This window comes from Rhodnius prolixus, unplaced genomic scaffold (genome assembly GCF_049639745.1).
Source record: "Rhodnius prolixus isolate KJV_2025 unplaced genomic scaffold, Rpr scaffold_4, whole genome shotgun sequence".
NCBI classification, from domain to species: domain Eukaryota; kingdom Metazoa; phylum Arthropoda; class Insecta; order Hemiptera; family Reduviidae; genus Rhodnius; species Rhodnius prolixus.
In genome coordinates this window covers 1,350,770-1,370,537 of record NW_027411614.1, presented here as the reverse complement: position 1 = coordinate 1,370,537, position 19,768 = coordinate 1,350,770, and the positions used below count along the sequence as shown (strand labels likewise).

At 35.8% G+C, this 19,768-nt stretch overlaps 1 protein-coding gene across 5 annotated transcripts in view; it reads left to right on the top strand.

Moving 5' to 3' along the window:
- The window catches only part of Dyrk2 (Dual-specificity tyrosine phosphorylation-regulated kinase 2), a 391,634-nt gene that overhangs the window by 202,995 nt on the left and 168,871 nt on the right, over positions 1-19,768 (top strand). Inside the window, exon 2 of one of the 5 annotated variants that reach the window (XM_074130626.1) lies at positions 13,700-14,362. The exons of the other annotated variants lie outside the window; for them this stretch is intronic. Coding sequence (XP_073986727.1) covers positions 13,700-14,362 — 663 coding nt within the window. The remainder of the gene's footprint in view (positions 1-13,699; positions 14,363-19,768) is intronic. 5 annotated transcript variants of the gene reach the window in all.

Sequence of the window (19,768 nt, the reverse complement as noted above, 5' to 3'; positions counted from 1 at the left end):
GGCCAGAGCACTGCAAGGTTGTATACTAAATTCAATCCTTAACTGCACAAACACACACATATACAGGGTGTTCATTTTAAGACGGCGCAAAAATGCATTTCATGCTTAAACGGTTAAACTGAGCAAAAAATGGTGGAGGGAAAATTTGTTGCCCGTCACCTGTAGTTTCAGTATATCGTATGTGACTTGATTTTAGATTCCTGCCCGTATAAGCGGCTGACGCGCGACCAAAAGTGAGTGTTTGCAGTTGACTCCCATTTTCATATACACAGTTTTAAAGAGTGTAAAAAGTTATGAAAGAAACCCGAAACCGCAATTCGATATCTTCACAATTGAAGGTGCTAGGCTATTTCAAAATCTGGTATTTATTAATCATATTTCAATTTTTTAACTTGTTATCAAAGAGAAAGAAGAGCACGCGATAGGTCATTTTTATGTATTTTTTCATCCCCTTTCTACTAAAAATATTGCCAAGCCAGTAAAGCTAGTATTTTTCTCAATATCGGGAAATAAGTCGTTTTCCTAGTGATTTTTCTAAGAAAAATCAAATGTTAAGAGCTTTAGACGTTCTCAAGCATACACAAAATGGCTAAAAATTAATTTTACATCTGTTACAAACAAGAAGGTTTAATAATTATTTGGCAATTTTGGGAGAGTTGCGTTTTAATTACCAAAAAAAAATGGAAACCTCCTGCCACATATTTAAGTGATCAATATCTTTCTTGTAAAGGATCAAACTTATTCCTTAATTTATCAAATAATACACTTTACTCAACTTGTGAAGCATGTACTGTGCCTTCAAAGGTGCCTCCTCAGATATAGGAGAGCAGTCGGTAACCTCCTCGCTAACCTGGCTTGCGAGCCAGATGAGGTATACTCGTATATCAGACGACACAATGCATCCTGCAACTATCCTTTAATTTATAAATAATATTTTTTTTACAAATTTTTTTAGTGTGTAACATCTACGTAACTTCCGTCGAGTTTTATTTTAAAAACGTACATCTGAATGGTGCGTTATAAAATGATCTGATGTGTGAGATAGAAGCAGTACCCTATCCCGGCGGGCAATTCCAGGCAGCATTATCCCGTATAAGAAATGCAAACAGAAAGTATAGCCCAGGGTTTAAGTTGTTTACTTTGAAAATATATCTCGAAATTGGCATTTCCGTTTTATGTACTCTACTGTCAGTTAATGTTGAATGTTCACTAAATTTTCTTACTTAAACAAATATACTTTACTTCAACATTTATTTTGTGCACGTGGGTGTGACTAAATAAATGTTCCAAAATAGAATATGAAGTTGAGTTATTTAAATATTTTATTATATCTATTTGATTTCTCTTTCTCATTGTTTAATTTTAATACATTTTCTTACTCTTCAACCAATCCCACAGGCGAGCAAAGTAGGATATCTGGGATTATATTTAGAAGATTACCTCTTGTGAAATCCCCAAATCAGACTTAAAACACTCCAAACTAAGACTACAAAACAAAAGACAGATTTACTTCACAATTATTCCACCTTTCTGTATTTAAGGAACTGAACTTTGGGGTTCAACCAAGAGCCTTCCAAATTCCCGATGAATCCAGTCATCCCAATCCAACCTTACCCCTCTCCACAATAATCCCTTTCCTTTCCCAACTGGTTACATCGAGAGATCAAAAAAAAAAAAAAAAAAATCCCTCCTGCCTTTTCAAGTCAATCCATCCCAATCCCCTAGTATCCTTATTATCATCTACCACTCTTTCTGAAAACCCAAGTCGCCTAAGTGAGCTAGAGACCATCTCATTTAATGATGGAAATCTTTAGTTAGGGAAGTACTCCTATGGGAGTGTACTTCGTCAGATAAAAATTTCTGCATTTCATGAAAATTATAATAATTTTCTTTTAACATCGTGCACTATTTACACATTAAAACTTTAACAATTTTTAATTTGTTCCAATTTTAGTATATGTACCACCGAAGCGAGTAATTAGGCGCCACGGTAGCCGAGCGGTTAAGAGACTAGACCCGCAATGCTAAGATGTATTGTTGGTTAGTGGGTTCGATTCCCGGTCTTGGCCTTGGATTTTATTTAATGGTTAATATGAGAACTTTGCAGTAAAGTATGTTAGGCGGTTATAGGCTAGACCCGCAATGCTAAAATGTATTGTTGGTTAGTGGGTTCGATTCCCGGTCTTGGCCTTGGATTTTATTTAAAGGTTTAATATGAGAACTTTGCAGTAAAGTATGTTAGGCGGTTATAGGCTAGACCCGCAATGCTAAAATGTATTGTTGGTTAGTGGGTTCGATTCCCGGTCTTGGCCTTGGATTTTATTTAATGGTTAATATGAGAACTTTGCAGTAAAGTATGTTAGGCGGTTATAGGCTAGACCCGCAATGCTAAAATGTATTGTTGGTTAGTGGGTTCGATTCCCGGTCTTGGCCTTGGATTTTATTTAAAGGTTTAATATGAGAAATTTGCAGTAAAGTATGTTAGGCGGTTATAGGCTAGACCCGCAATGCTAAAATGTATTGTTGGTTAGTGGGTTCGATTCCCGGTCTTGGCCTTGGATTTTATTTAATGGTTAATATGAGAACTTTGCAGTAAAGTATGTTAGGCGGTTATAGGCTAGACCCGCAATGCTAAAATGTATTGTTGGTTAGTGGGTTCGATTCCCGGTCTTGGCCTTGGATTTTATTTAAAGGTTTAATATGAGAAATTTACAGTAAAGTATGTTTGCTAATCGGCTCCGTCCACGACACCTAATTTGGTAGTTGGACATGAAGCTTGCCTGGAAAAATAGACTTTACTTTACTTTTTTACAATTTTTAATTTTTAGCGAGAAATTAGAAATATTATGCTTTAAAAGAATTGTATATAATTCCATAAAATAGAATTTTACACTCAAAATTTTTGTTACTACATACTAGGGTCATCAGAGCTTTAAGGATGGTATATCATACAGCTGGCCACAGGAAGCCATGCCTTCAAATCACGTCACATTTCCGTTTCCAGCTCAGTCAAACAGGCGATTCTTTCCGCTCGAAATTTTTATCATTTGTTAATTACCTATGTTATATTTTGAAGGACAAACCTATAAATATAACGATTGCTCGAGACCATTAAATATGGATTGTGGTTGAGTCTCCGTTTTAGCTAATAAAATGAAACTATGTACTTCAATTCACGGAAATATTGATAACAAAAGTTAACGGAACACTAAAAATAAAAATAAATCTTTAAAAAAGTCAAAAATTTATTCAGTAAAGTGCTACATCCGGTTAATAAAATTTCATTGTACTGAAATAGCACGTTAGAGAGAGACAACTGCTCCCACTATTCCCCCGCAAAAATTAAATTTTCTTGGCTAAAACTAATCAAAAGTTACGGATGTACTTTATATGCGCTTAATTCGCCAAGATGAATGAAAATTGTAGGAGGTGCTTTAAAGGAAATAAAAAAAAAAAAGAAAGAAAAACTGACAGATCAATTTAGGTTAAGGTACATTTCCAAGGCGGAAATTGGTTCAACTGGAGAATATTCGGGAAACCCTTCTCACTTTAAAATGTCCATCAGCTGAATAGGATCGTAGAATCAAAAAATAAGCTCTTTTTTAGGAAGCTTTTAAGCTTCTAGAGAGGACCTAAGTCCCAAAGCTTAACAAAAAGCCTGGGCAATTTACAGAAAAACTACTGAACAGTACTTTTTAAGTCTCGAAAGCGGAGAAGATGACGTAGACGTCTCTGAAGCATTGTTAGGCCTTAAGAACAAAGGGAATAATATATAAATTGGAGTCAAGGATGGTCTAACCCAAGTATCCCAATCCTTATAACCGAATATCCTCCGCACAGGGCTCCCCCTACTATTGTATCCACCCGAAGCTCTTGTAAATAACCTGACCGAAATATAAACCTCAATCCGCTATAAACAATCCCACAAACCCTTTTTGTGTACATCCGAATCCTCTAGTCCAGGGGTCGGCAACGTGAGGCCCGCGGGCCGCTTGCGGCCCTTTTAACATCTTCCTGCGGCCCGCGGCACAAAACGGAAAACAATAAAAATCTAAATAATATTTCAAATTTTATGTCACATAAAGTTTGGTAATTTTCGCTAGTACAATTATTGTCTCAGCGTTCAAATCTTATATTGGTAATCCGCGCTCTTTCTTTGTATGATCACTCGACTTTTAGTACGCCACTTTTTACACCGACACAAAACAAAGCGTGTTGTCGCCGTCGAAGCTGCGGATTTTCGCTTCTTCTCTAGTTATTTATTTTATGGTGATATATAAATGTGAATGGAATCGCATTATTTTTATTTCGTCCGGCTTTTAATAGAAAAAATGATGAAGGAAGATATGAAGCAATTTCATAAAAATAACTAATGCCGTTTTTTTGTTGATTTGTAAATAAATTTCATTTTAATTAATAATCTGTATTATAAATAGATAAAAACAATTAATACAAAAGAACCCGAAATAAATATAAAAAGAAATATACATGTATATATTGCGGCCCTCGGTAATAAACCAATAACCTTTTGCGGCCCTTTACAGAAAAAGGTTGCCGACCCCTGCTCTAGTCTGTTCGCCTCTCATTCCCAGCAATTCTTAACGATCTTCCTAAAAGTCTTAATATGTCTTTTGGCCACATGGTTTGCTCCCAGTTAATATATTGGGACTAAAGCTATCAAATCACTTAAGCGGAGAGCTACCATTGGGGTAGTTTCTTCCCCTCGTTAATTATTATTGTTAAATTTTGCTATTGTTAACAATCAAATATACTTAAAAAAATTTTAAAATAAATTATTAAACGAGTTCCAATTAGAACATTTCGTAACACTTTTAAAAACTACATCAAAAAGAAAATTTTTTTACAACAAAAAAAAGGTTATCGCTTTACTTAAACTTCTATAATTGTTAACTGAATACCTAACTGTTATAATGAATGAAAAATTTTTCTTACAGAAAAAAAGAAGAAAAAGAAATTCATACTAAGAAAACTAATTTTTCTCAAAGAGGCTAACTTACACACACACACAAAAGTTCGGAAAAGCGAGCAATTTTCTTTTCTTTTTTTTTTGCACAAGACAAAGTTGCCGTTTATTTTTAATTGCAAAGAAATTGAAAATTAACTGCTTGCATTAATTAGAAAACTTCGTATTTTTTTCATAAAAGTTTCAAAGAAAATTGTTGGAAAATTTGTAGGAAATTATTAATAAAAAAATGTATTTATTAAATTGCAATTTCCTGATTTTTGAATATATGTATTTTTTAATAAAAACATTTTCAAATATTTTGAATAAAATGTTGAAAATACAAGAGATAAGAATTTCCGGTTGAATAAAACGACGTAAATTTAAACATGAATTTATTTATTTATTTTTCCACCAAACATTTGTTGGAAAAGTTAATAAAAACTGTGGAAAATGTTTACTTTTTTTAAAATTATACTGCAGCCAGCTTCTGCCATCAGAAACAAAACTCCATTTTTCCTCTCTCTCTCTCTCTCTCTCTCTCTGTAACTTGCTCTCACTTGCTTTCATTTACAGAATAAGCAAACCTTTTAAGTGATTAACTGTGGTAACTTCATTATGGTTTACCTCGTTCTTCATATGTAAACCACTTTTATAACTTTATCTCTTTTTGGTTAGGCATTTTAGATTACTCCCTCTCAGACGTCTATGTTTTGAATTAAAAAAAAAGAAAAAGTAATCTTGGTCAAAAATATTTATAAAGCTGTGAATAAAGCTTAACTTTTTATTTATTTTTTTTACTTCCTCTAAGCCCACTTAAGCGGGAAGTATAGCTTTATATTTTGTTGTTTTTACCGGAAATAATATGGTTTGTGGTATTTTGTGTATGGGCAAGTGGTTTTCAAGTTAGTCCTAATGTTTGTACGTGTATCAGTATGTGGTCTGCGCTTCTAAATAATAATAATAATAATTTTTTTTTTTTTTTTAAAGAGGGGTGAAATGCATCTTACGCACATTGTGCCGGACTCCCTCGCGGCCTACCGGCTAAAACACCCCCCTTCTACCAGGCCTAGCCTGGATTCGCTTGTGCAGCACTACTTCAGGCTAGGCTCCTGTTCCTTACCCACTAGGGGTTATCCTCCTCTCCATCCATGTCTCTTCTTTTAAGGGTTAGAACTGCCCTTGTAAACATCGCCACAGCATTCCACGGCGCCCTGCCAGAGAGCATTATGCTTTGGAAGCGCTCAGGAACCCATTGACCCACACTTTCTTCCAAATCTCTTCTGATACGACCCCATCTTTCGCACTCAAAGAATGTGTGATGGGCGTCGTCTTTTATTCCTGAACAGTGGGGGCAATTTCCCACCGATCGCTTCCCTATCTTCCGGAGAAACTCCCGGAAGTAACCATGGCCACTGAGGAGCTGGGTGAGGTAGTAATCTACCTCACCGAAACCTCTACCAACCCAACTTCTGACATCTGGGAGCAGAACTGCCGTCCATCTGCCACGAGTTTCCCCAGTCCAAGCATCTTGCCACACAGCCATTGTGCGTTCCCGCTCTTCTCTGTAGGCTGCTGCTCTATCGGCCTCCCACCTTCTTTCAAAGAGCCGTTTCCTCTCACCGGCCAGTAGCGCCACGGGAATAACTCCCGCGATCACCAAAATGGCCGGTTCAGAAACTGTTCTGTAAGCGGAGGCAATCCGTAACGCGCCAACCCTCTGTACCCGCGCCAGTCTCTTTCTGTATACCTCCTTCTGGAGCGCGTCCGCCCAGATCTCAGCCCCGTATAGCAGTAAGGAGTGCGCTACTCCCATTAGCACCATACGGGTATGAGCCCTCGGGCCCCCTACGTTAGTCAGTAACCTACTTAACTTTCCGACATATTTTGATGCCTTATCGGCGGCCTTCTGTAATTGCTTGCCGAAAGTTAACTTGGCATCTAAGGTTACTCCTAAATACTGGATTGCGTCCTATGAGACAATCGTCTCTGTACCCACCTTGAATGGGAGGCCCGTCTCAATCCGTCTCCTGGTGAGCATTACGACCTCTGCCTTCGCCAGTGCCAATGACAACCCGTGTGCCGCCATCCACCAATTTACCCTGCGCATAACCTGGTTTAACTTCAGCTGGGCTACATTGAGGTCCCGCGCCGAAATTAGAGCTGCTACATCATCCGCGTATCCTATCAACAGCGTTTCCTCCGGTAATATTAGCCGAAGTAACCCGTCGTACGTTATGTTCCAGAGGTCAGGTCCTAGAATCGAGCCTTGAATAATAATAATAATAATAATAACAATAATAATAATAATAATAATAAGGGAAGGGAGGGAAGGGATTAGCTATGCGGTTAGCATACTGGACTCCCACGCGGAGGTCCCGGGTTCGAATCCAGCAGCTGACCTTTAGATTTTCTCTTCCTAGGAACTTCTTACAGCTCACTGTCCGGTGATGGACAGTGTTGTCTGTAACGAGAGAACACTGTCCGGAGGCCGGCAGTGCACTGGAAAAAGCTCCGGGCGCTAATAACCTCAGCTGTTGATGCGCAAAAAAAAAAAAAATAAGGGAAGGGATTAGCTATGAGGTTAGCATACTGGACTCCCACGCGGAGGTCCCGGGTTCGAATCCAGCAGCTGACCCTTAGATTTTCTCTTCCTAGGAGCTTCTTACACTCACTGTCCGGTGATGGACAGTGTTGTCTGTAACGAGAGAACACTGTCCGGAGGCCGGCAGTGCACTGAAAAAAGCTCCGAGCGCTAATAACCTCAGATGTTGACGCGCCTTAAATCATAAAAAAAATAAATAATAATAATAATAATACCATTGATAGCTTAGCATCGTACCAATGGCTCACAAAAGGCCATCTATTCCCTGAGACCTAAGGGTTCGTAATGGCAATGCAGGACCAGGTGATAGCTACGAAGGGTACCGAAGATGGGTTCTAGGGGAAAGTCTAGTGCACGATAAATGCAGAATGTGCAACTCCACTTCGGAAAGCATACAACACATAGTTGCAGGATGTTCAGTGCTTGCGCCGAATGAGTACCTTCTCAGGCACAATAATGTGGCTAAAATTATCCATAAAGCATAACTTTATAACGTTTCAAAACTTAACTTAATGGTTAATAAGGATTACCTTAACTGCCTGAATTACCTGGGGAGTTAGAGTTATAGTGAATTTAGCCACTTTAATATGAAAAGAAATCACACAAAAAGAGAACAACGGAGACACTATTCTTTCCGGGATCAGACAATTAACCTTTCAGAGATAAACCCTAGTATTGAACCCCTCCAATGAAATATTCATTGGAATTATTATTATTATTTATTTATTTATTTTTTTGGCGCATCAACATCTAAGGTTATTGGCGCCCGGAGCTTTTTTCTCATTCTTCTCATTTAACTTCTATTGTTTTGAACTTGGATTCGTTAGGCGGCCTAACCGTTTCTTTTTTTTTGGGTCGTATGTGTGCCCTCATCAGTGGCTCTTGTACAAATATATAGGAGTGTGAGGCGCCACGGAAGCGGAGCGGTTATAGGCTTGGCCCGCAATGCTAAGATGTATTGCGGTACTAGTCTAGGCCTTGTATTTTATTTAATGGTTAATAAAAGATATTTATAGTAAAGTATGTTTGCTAGTCGCCTCCGTCTATGACGCCTAATGTGATAGTTGGACGTTAAGCCCCGCCTGAAAAAATGAACAAAAGAAATATAGGAATGTGTCTGTCTTGTTTGAGGTTAGAAAATTGCTTGTAGCCACCGATTGGCTTGGAAACGATCCTTGGTTCAAATCACTTGAGCCTCTGTAGCCTTTGTTAGAAAAAATGTTTTATTAATTAGAAAATATTTAAAATTTTCCTCGTAAACTGTTTTATGCGTTATTTGGGGTGAAAGAATCATTTTATAATAAATGTCTGAATAATAACCATCAGTTAAGTGAACAGAAAGCTTCCAAAGTTGATTGCATTGAAACCATTTGATGCGGAAAGAAATGTCATTACAGTGAAATCGTTTTAAACAAGGCTGCTTCATGAATTATCCTGTACATCAGTCGCACGTCACGCCCTTCTCCATCTCTCTCTCTCTGTCTCACTCATTCTTCACTATGTTTAGAAAATGCTACTTTTATTCCCGGGTCCAGTCTGTCTTTAGCATTCCTCCTTACTTCTCCTTCAACATCGTCAAATAAGGGGATGTAGACGAATTAAACGGAAGAAGAAGAATGAAAAAAACACCTGCTCACACTCTTTAGGTTAGAAGCATTTATCTAATCGCCGTCAAATGGTGTTCTAGTCTCTTCCAAGAATGACTTGCAATCTATTTTCCCAATTCTTCTTCGGTTATCCAGTCTACTTCTTTAGTTTCTCTTTACGATTCTTTCCTTTTTACTTTCTCTTTCTCTTACTGCAGCAAAAGAAGGTAATGCAATCGTGCCGATACTACGTTTTCACCTGAAATATCCCGTTTTAAGGTCCACTGAATACGAAAAAGTGGATTTCACAAAATCAGTGAGTGAGTAAGTGAGTTTCTGTCTGTATGTATATCCATAATACAACCCAAAAAGTAATCGCAGCAAATTAAAATTTAATATTGTGCTTAGATGTCAACCGGAAGTCTACCGGAAGTATCTATTTAAATGAAGCAATTTTACACTTTTTTTTTTTTTTGAAATTATCTCGAAAACGGCACTTATCGATTTTCTTTAAACGTGTAATAATTGCGTATATGTTGAACTCTAAGGGAAATATGACTTAGGTAGGGCACTACTGAGAGAGAAAAGTGTTTAGCCATCCCTCTAAAGTGCCAATACTGTTTACTGCACTCTCTTGCCACTTCTGTAAAATCAATAAGAATAAAATGTGGGGCTATTCAATTTCTAAATTTGAAGGAAATAGCTGAAGAGAAAGTGGTGCCACTTAATCAGTTAGAGTTTTTATTAAAAGTGCCATTTCAATGTGATTTTCTGATTTATCCACTTTATTAATAAGAAAATATTAAATTCTGAACACGATTTGTTGATCGGAAGTAACTAATATTACGTTTATTCTAATTTGATTATCACGAAAATTGAGTCTCGAATTTTTAGTTTGAATCAATAGAGGGGTTTACTGATAGAGGGGTACTTAGTAAGTTTGTACTCGTACTTAAAAAGTAATTGGCTAAAATTAGCTCACTAAGTTTTCATAAAGTAAAGTAAAAGTAATCGCCTATTTTTTCAGGTAGGCTTTACGTCCAACTACCAATTAGGTGTAGTTGACAAAGGCAATTAGTGAACATACTTTACTGCAAATTTCTTTTATTAACCATTAAATAAAATACAAGGCATGTAGACTGGGAATCGAATTTTGCGACTTTGCAAACCCACTAACCAACAATACATATTAGCATTGCGGGTCTAGTCTATAACCGCTCGGCTACCGTGGCGCCCTACACTAAGTTTTCATAAAATTTTAAGATTTATATCGGCTTAGATTCTGGTCTAAGATTAATAATTAGGAATTTTCTCAGATATTCAGATATTTTTTTTTAATTATGAATGAAAATTTTCCTTAAGATTTAAATAGCTTTTCATGATTGGTTCACCATAATTAATTAACCAGCGACTTTGCGAAACTGAATGCCAAGTTATGGACTTAGGAACTAAATAATCTTCAGGGCTAATACTTAATAACAATTGTAATTTGTTTGCAATTGTGGGTGTTAATCTTGAAGATTGGTGATTCTTTGGTTCTGAATTTTGGGTACTTTGTTCACTGTCTTCTGTCCTGACTGTTCAAGTAATAGTCTTAAGCCCTGAAGATGACCTAGTCTCTAGCTCGAAACTTTGGCATTAAAACAAAAAAATGGAAAAAAAATTATTTCTCCCTTTGGATTAATGAATCAGACACCAAAAAAATACGAACCATAATCTACAATAAACTAAATAAATAAATTAAATAATTTTTTTTAAGACACACTTGCCAAACCCAATCCTAAACCTAAAAGAGCTCCTGAAGAAGGACACCCGAAGGTACTTTGAAACAAAGAGTAGAAATTTTCAGCTGTTGCTGGAAAAGAAAAAAGACATTTCCTCTTCAAATATTATTAAGGACTTTCAATTTATCAACGGCAATGACTTTTTGTTGAGAAAATTTTTAACATTTTCTCATTTTACTATAAATTACGAAACTTTATTAATGTTAACTATGATATTTTCAACCGGAACATTAACTATCATCAGTGAGAGAGAGTTAACTGAAGAGTAACTCCGGTTAAGCGTGTGCAATATATGGGCAGGTGTTGACTCACCTGGACCCGTCTCTCCTTCAGTAAATAAATAAATAAAAAAGAAATATTCAATTCTCGTCGTAGCTATTGACTCCTCACCTGTCTAACACCTGTCTAATATTACATTCGAACTCTTTTTTTTATTTATTATTATGTTTTGTTATAAATAGAGTTTTAAACTATTATTATGTATTAAACTTATATGCACCGCTTCTTTTTATTAAAAGTTTATTTGTTTTTATCTTTTTAGTTATATCATTTAATTTTTGTTTTTTGATAATCAGAATTTAAAAAAAAAATTAAATGAAGCAAAATTATATGTTTTAAGTTATATTTTTTATAATTAATTTATTTTTATTTTTTGCACCAACACAACTAATTTTTTTTTACTTTTGTTTAAAGTTTACTTTTTAAATTAATTTTATTCAAAAATATTTCCAATGATCTTTGCAGTTCATATAAAGCATTTCCTCAGCCTGCCGGAGGACATTAATCTATTTACGATTTATAAGACCCACTGAGAACCCCTTTTTTTATTTTTAATTGATTCGCTTGGGTATTTGAAAAGCACTAAGGCAAGTTTATCCAATAATAAGAAATTAGTTTAGAATTGATAACAGTCTTTTCTAGTTATATGATCATCAGATAACAAAATTCTTTGACGTTTCAGACTGCTGTGTATGGTTTAAATTCGTGTACGGTTTGATTCGTGTACGGTTTGATTCGTTTATGATTTAATTCGTGTGTAGTTTGATTATTCTATGGTTTAATTTATGTCTGGTTTGATTCGTGTACGGTTTGATTCGTGTACAGTTTAATTCAGGTCTAGTATGATTCGTGTACTGTTTGATACGTTTATAGTTTGATTCGTTATGGTTTGATTCGTGTACAGTTTGATTCATGTATGATTTGATTTGTGCTTGGTTTGATTCGTGTAAGGTATCATACGTGTGTGGTTTGATTCGTGTACGGTTTGATTCGTTTATGGTTTAATTCGAGTATAGTTTGATTCGTGTATGATTTGATTCGTTTATAGTTTGATTCTTCTACGGTTTATTTTATGTCTGGTTTGATTCGTGTACTGTTTGATTCGTGTACAGTTTAATTCATGTCTAGTTTGATTCGTGTACTGTTTGATTCGTGTATGGTTTGATACGTGTATGATTTAATTCATGTCTGGTTTGATTCGTGTACAGTTTGATTCATGTATGATTTGATTTGTGCTTGGTTTGATTCGTGTAAGGTATCATACGTGTGTGGTTTGATTTGTGTACGGTTTGATTCGTTTATGGTTTAATTCGAGTATAGTTTGATTCGTGTATGATTTGATTCGTTTATAGTTTGATTCTTCTACGGTTTAATTTATGTCTGGTTTGATTCGTGTACTGTTTGATTCGTGTGCAGTTTAATTCACGTCTAGTTTGATTCGTGTACTGTTTGATATGTTTATAGATTCGTAAACGGTTTAATTCGTGTATGGTTTGATTCGTGTACTGTTTGATATGTTTATAGATTCGTAAACGGTTTAATTCGTGTATGGTTTGATTCGTTTATAGTTTGATTCTTCTATGGTTTAATTTATGTCTGGTTTGATTCGTGTACGTACAGTTTGATTCGTGTATGGTTTGATTCGTGAACGGTTTAATTCGTGTATGGTTTGATTCGTGTATAGTTTGATTCGTGTATGGTTTGATTCATGACAATTGATTGGTGTATGGTTTAATTCGTCCATGATTTAATTCGTGTCAGGTATCATACGTGTACGGTTTGATTCGTGAACGGTTTAATTCATGTACGGTTTGATTCGTGAACGGTTTAATTCGTGTATGGTTTGATTCAATTATAGTTTGATTCGTTTATAGTTTGATTCGTGTATGGTTTGATTCATGTACATTTGATTCGTGTATAGTTTCATTCATGTACATTTAATTCATGTCAGGTATCATACGTGTACGGTTTGATTCGTGAACGGTTTAATTCATGTACGGTTTGATTTGATTACAGTTTGATTCGTTTATAGTTTGATTCGTGTATGGTTTGATTCATGTACATTTGATTCGTGTATGGTTTAATTCGTCCATGGTTTAATTCGTGTCAGGTATCATACGTGTACGGTTTGATTCGTGAACGGTTTAATTCGTGAACGGTTTAATTCGTGTACGGTTTGATTTGTGAACGGTTTAATTCGTGTATGGTTTGATTTGATTACAGTTTGATTCGATTATAGTTTGATTCGTTTATAGTTTGATTCGTGTGTGGTTTGATTCGAGTATGGTTTAATTCGTGTACGGTTTATTCAGCAGTAAACTTTCTCGTTGTCTTTTGTCTTAGTTAAGGCAATTTATTGGGTACTTAATGTTTAGGTGTTCCATATAACTAATTAGATTGTGTTGGTGATAGTATTAGTTTATGGTAGAGTTAGAGGAGGAAATAAACAGAAAGTAGAAAGGTGAATATTGTTTCCGTTCAGGTGATGTGGTTAGGAGAGGATAACTCCATGAATGTGCAGCTAAGGCATTCTGCATCGTTCTCATGTCTACCGCATCACAGGCCGCACAGATCTCGTACCTCCACCCTGCCAGACACGGACTATGGATTCGTACAACGTTACGGTGCCGTGCCCGAAGAAGAAAGCGAACTAATACCGACGAACATGCCCGGCGAGAATTACCACACTAGAGTATTAACTTCCACGAAATTAACCTCTGCAACGTTATCCAATAGCAACCACCATCATAACAGCGTGCACGCCAATAACAAAGATAGCCTGCGTGAGGTGTTAGTGAAAAAATCGGCTAGCCTACTCTCTGGTCCGGGTGGATGGTGGTCACGTCGGCCGAAACGAGAAACCGAAGAGAGCGCTCGACGATGGAGAAGTCTAGGCGCACTACTGCGATCTGGACACCAACCAATCCAGCAACCGTCTTCGCCCAGAGCTCAGTCCTTCTATCTGTTGGATGATTTCCTGAAACCGCATACGAATTCCAGTTCGGATTCTTTGGAATTATGCTCGCCTGTACCTCCGCCAGTTCCACCGCCTCCGCCGCCATTACGTTTACTTGGATATCGTAAACCATGCCAGTGCAGACATTGCCGCAGGGATAGAGATCTTACTGTTCTCACAAATGAAACGGTATATATAAATTCAGCCTAATTTACTGGTGGTGGACTAATTATCGACTAACATTTATACAAAATAACACCTTAGATAAACTGCATGCTGTATAACCATAATTTGTAAGAAAAATTAATCTGGATATTTGGTACCATATAAAACTTATTAAGTTCTAGCTAATAAACTGCCATTAAGAGAAAGTATGAGTTCTAAATCGAATTTTTACCGGAAATACATGTTTTCAGCTGCCCGGAAATAACATAAGAAATGTAACGCAACAAAGAACAATAGCAGAGGGAAGTAAAACACCTTGAGGGTACTTGACGGCTTTAGGGGATCCAAACAAATAGATCTATTATAACCAAGATCTCTCGGGGAAGTTCTGGGATTAATACACACACCCCCCCACTCCCGCTATTTAGATTTAGAAAGCCACAGCCAGGTTTTCGTCACCATCAGCCTACCGGAAATATCTCTTTACTGATTAGTTTTTCCAGTTTCTAGGGTTTTCTCGAAAACGGTTTCAACGATTTTCTTCTTGCTTCCGGTGTGTACGCAGTTCTATAATTTTTATTTAAAACATTTCCTTCCGGAAAATTCAAATTAAAAGGAAAAAAAATGCTCAGATGAATTTTTAATTTTGAAAAATCTAAAACAATTCCAATAAATTCTTTTTACTGTGTATAAGGGAAATTAAAACGAGCAGAATTTCCCTAATGGAAAATTAATTAAAATAATTCCAATATTAAGGAAGTTAAACAAAAAGGGAAAAGCCAGTTTACTGATTTACATTGGAATCTTTATGAAATAAGGTTTTTTCTTGAAAATGGGTTGTTGGGAAAATGTAATGAAGTAAATTTCTCTCGTTTCCGTTTTTATTATTTACATCAAAAGGCAAAGCCTCCCTTCTTGCTTGCTCTTTCTTGTCTTTCTCACGCTCCCAATTCTCTGTATCCCTTTGCAGAGAGGTTGGATTCGTATTTTATTACCTAATGATGAGCTACCTAAATGAGAAATTCAGCCATTAAAATACCAGATTTTTCTCTTTGAAAGAAGGAAAAGGAGCAAAAAGAAAGCGTGGAAAGTGTGGATAAGCAAAGGAACTAAATTTAAATCATCAATTACAGAGCCTTTGCTGTCTTTTTTTGGGGATCGAATAGGCTAAAGGGCCCTCTTATAGTTCTGGGAAAGATGGGGAAAATAATAAAGACAATCAAGTCTAAGATTAATCAAATCAAATGATTTTTTTTCTCGGATAAAGAAAATTCTTCTACTTTTTCTTTTTTTTTTTTGTTTTTTTTTTGGCATTGGCTTCCGCCATACAGCCAGCATCGTCTAGGTGCTTATCACTAGAATATCACTCACTCTCCATTCTTACCTACAAATACATTCGCTTCACACCTTCATCCCTCTACTATATACCGCTATTTACATAAACTATTGCTAATGGATGGAGCAGCACTCTGTGCTCCTGCCATCCTTCTCGCTTAACCAAAATTAAAATCACGTAATCCTTCTCTAAGCATTTTGTTCCATTCATTCTAATTCGGCTATAGCTTCTAAATACATTCATATTTCATTGCTAGCTCTGCTATCGACTTAAGCACATAACTGTTGGTGGAGAATATAATGTCTTCGTAGCAAAATGGTGCATCTAAATACCTGTATATATCGTCAAACATTCGTTTCCTTTCTACCACATAACGTGGACATATCATTATTACATGTTTGAAATCTTCCTCCTCATTGCAATCTACGCAAAGAGGAGAGGACCTTTTGTTGATCCTGTGTAGATAGGATCCGCACACCGCGTGGTTCGCTCTCAGCCTGCTTATTGTCGTAACAACCCATTTACTAGTGACAGTTCCCTTAAACCATGGTTGTCTAGGTAACTGATCTGCCATAGTTTTATAGAATCTACCTTTATCACCATTATTGTAATCTGTCTGCCATTTTCTACTTCCATTTCTAATAACTTTAAAGAAAATGCCTTGAAGTTGTATTCAAGGAAAAACTTTTACTTTTGTATTTTCATTGAAAACTTAACATAGCTAAATTTGATACGATTTAGACAAAAAGTGGAAATTGTGAAAAATAAAAATGGCGTAAATATATGACTTTCTTTCACTAATATTCTCACAGTTCTAATTCACAAATTTTCACACAGATTTATGGATTTTTGTTATTATTTGTATAAAGTTTAAATCAAACCACAGGAGCCGTTTGCAAGAAAAGGTCAAAGTGGTAATTCCGGTCTGCCGCTATTCATGAAATTTGGAAATTCAGTCTCACCTTTGATTCTTATTAATATTATACGAATGGTAAGCCGGTACAATAAACAGTAATGGCACATTAAAGGAATGCCTGAATAGATCTTCTCACCTAGAAGGGCCCTTAATCGAATTTTCTTGGAAAATTGTTTCAAATAAGAGTCACTTATGCACCTATTACATCGAGTACAAAGAAAATCTAAAAAATGACGAAAGCGGAACATCCGGTTGATCGATTTTGGCCAAAATCTTATCGCGGCATTTACTCTTTTGACATCTAACCGTAATATCGAATACTAACTTCTTATAATTTTTTTGTTTTTTTGATTTAAGGTGGGTGTACATATATTAAGTATATTCACACAAATCAAGGAAGCTTTTACATGAGCTTTCAAGCGGAAAAGGGAGATTAGTTGCCGCAGAACGGAGAAAAGTGGAGATTGATATAAGCGGAAAACGTGGTATGAGGAAGTAAGAAAGAAAACATTTTACGTTAACTAAAGAGTTGTAGGCAGCCCTAGTTATAGTTACTTAGCACTACTTCCAAAAAAAAAACTATTCGCTGGATTATTTGAGTAATGAACTTAAAGCGGCCTTTAACTTAAAAGTTTCCACCTCCATACCGAGTACTTTTTCGCCTTGTGTACACAGTAGAGTAATTGCCTACTTTTTCAGGCGGGCTTTACGTCCAACTACCAATTAGGTGCCGTGGACCGAGGTGACTAGCAAACTGTACTTTTCTACAAATTTCTCTTATTAACCTTTAAATAAAATCCAAGCTCTAAACCCCGGGAATCGAACCTACTAAACCAACAATACATCTTAGCATTGCGGGTCTAGCCTATAACCGCCAAACATACTTTTCTACAAACTTCTCATATTAAACATTAAATAAAATCCAAGCTCTAGACCAAGGGAATCGAACCCACTAAACCAACAATACATCTTAGCATTGCGGGTCTAGCCCACTAACCGCTCAGCTACTGTGGCGCCTGCCTTTAGGTGAACATAGATACCAACTATTTTCTATTCCTTAGTCCTATTTGAATTCTAAAATTTTATTACATTACTGTAATAATGTGGTTAAAAATAGATTCTGTAGTTACCGGTGGTAAAGGGAGACAGAGCCATAATTTACCAACGAGTACATGAACAGTAATTTTAGCGGTTCTGTTAATACAATATTAAGTTTGCACAGAGGAAGGAAATGGATAGAGTAAGATAGTGGGGACCCAGACTCCAGTATTCAGTGGGCTGTGGGTACATACGTATGCGCCACCAATCTTAATGCTATTGTACCCCTTAATGAGGTTTCATGGCTGTTGGGCCCGTCCGATGTATCTAGTGGCTCTTCTTAATATTACCGCACTACTCATTATAATGAGAAACTAACGCTACGCACACATTCTAACATTAGTTTATCTAATATAAATTGTTGTAGTTGCCAACCAACCACTGGGTCTGAGAATTGCAAACAAACTACCTGTTAGCCAATTATAGTTCATCTACGGTCGTCTAGGCCACAGACCACTAGTTTGTTAGGGCTATATACTATTCTTAGCCACTATTTTCAATTTATTAAATTTAATAAGCAAATTATGTATTTTAAATTTATTTCCTTTCAAACATGTTTTGCATATTTATTGTTTGCCAAGAGTTTTAAGAGTCTATAAAACATGGTTTGGCTATAATCGTTCGTAAGTGTAATTAAGGATTCAAAATTGGCGAGGAATCGATCAAATAAAAACAACTCGTCTTTTTTTGTAACTCAACCAATCCGCATAGCCACGCCCTGAAGAAGACAATATATTTGTCGAAACGTTGGCAAAAAGACGAGTTGTTGTTTTTTATTTGGACCGATTCCTAACCAATTTTGAATCCTTCGGTCACGAAACCTATACAGGGTGTTCAGCATAAGACTACGGTAACTTCGGGAGGCGATTTTGGGCATCATTTGCAACAAAAAATTCCATATAAACTATGGCTCGATTCGGCTCCGTTTTATAGATATTTTTAATTTTATGTTTTTTCAAGGTGTTACTACTTTTTAGCAAAAGGTTGTCTATATTTCTCAAACTATTAAAGCTACAGCTATTTTAATAAGCTCATTAGAAAGAAGGTTAAATTTCCTTTTAAATAAGCTAATTTATATTTGAAAATAATAATATTAAGTATTTTACTTTGTGGCCCAAACATAAGAAATAGCAAGTTTTTAATTTTTTCCAAAAACTTTGACTTCATTTTTCTCAAAAACTTTTTATATGAAAAAACCGTGCACTATTCAGGAAAAACAACTACATACGATCACCTTTCGAACGGTATACAATAATTGGGGTTATGTTAAGCATTGATGCAGAAATCTGCGATTAATTGCAAAAAAGTAGGCCTCAAAACAGCGTCGGCATTATGAAAGGAATTCACCTACCATAAGAATATAACTGATCAGAATCATCAAATCCAGTACGATTTTTTGCAAACGTGTAATTTAATAATTAATTAATTTAAGTACTATTTTAAAAAAATATAAAATTTACATTATAAATAATAAAATAAAATAAAAAGAAGAAAAATGAATATGATGTTAAATGAGTGTTAGGTACCAATTTCAAAAGAAAGGATTTTCGTTTAACGAGTTTAGATCTGTGTGTTATTCTTTAGTTAATTAAAGAAATATGCCAAATAATGTGAATAAATCACACATTTTCTTGAACTACTCAATAAACTTTTGGAATTTACAGGTTGTGAAGAGCTAATGAATAAACCGAGAACTTACTTATCGCTCTAATCTCCAAGTTAAAAACTGACATGTTTTATCCTAATACGGCTTATAAAAAACAAATAAATACAACAAGCAGAAAAGATAGTTTAAAGTCTACATTTTCATTAGATATTTAGTTGTCATTTTGCTATCATTATGCCAACGTATTCGAATATTGAATATCGCGATGTGTTATACATCTACATCTACGATTTCGTAGCTAGTGGAGAAGCTAGGCGGGAATATTCTAGATGTTTTCCTAATAGGGTGTTCCGAACGCTTATTAAATTACACGTTAGCAAAAAATCGTTCTGGATTTGATGATTCTGATCAGTTATATTCTTATGGTAGGTGAATTCCTTTCATAATGCCGACGCTGTTTTGAGGCCTACTTTT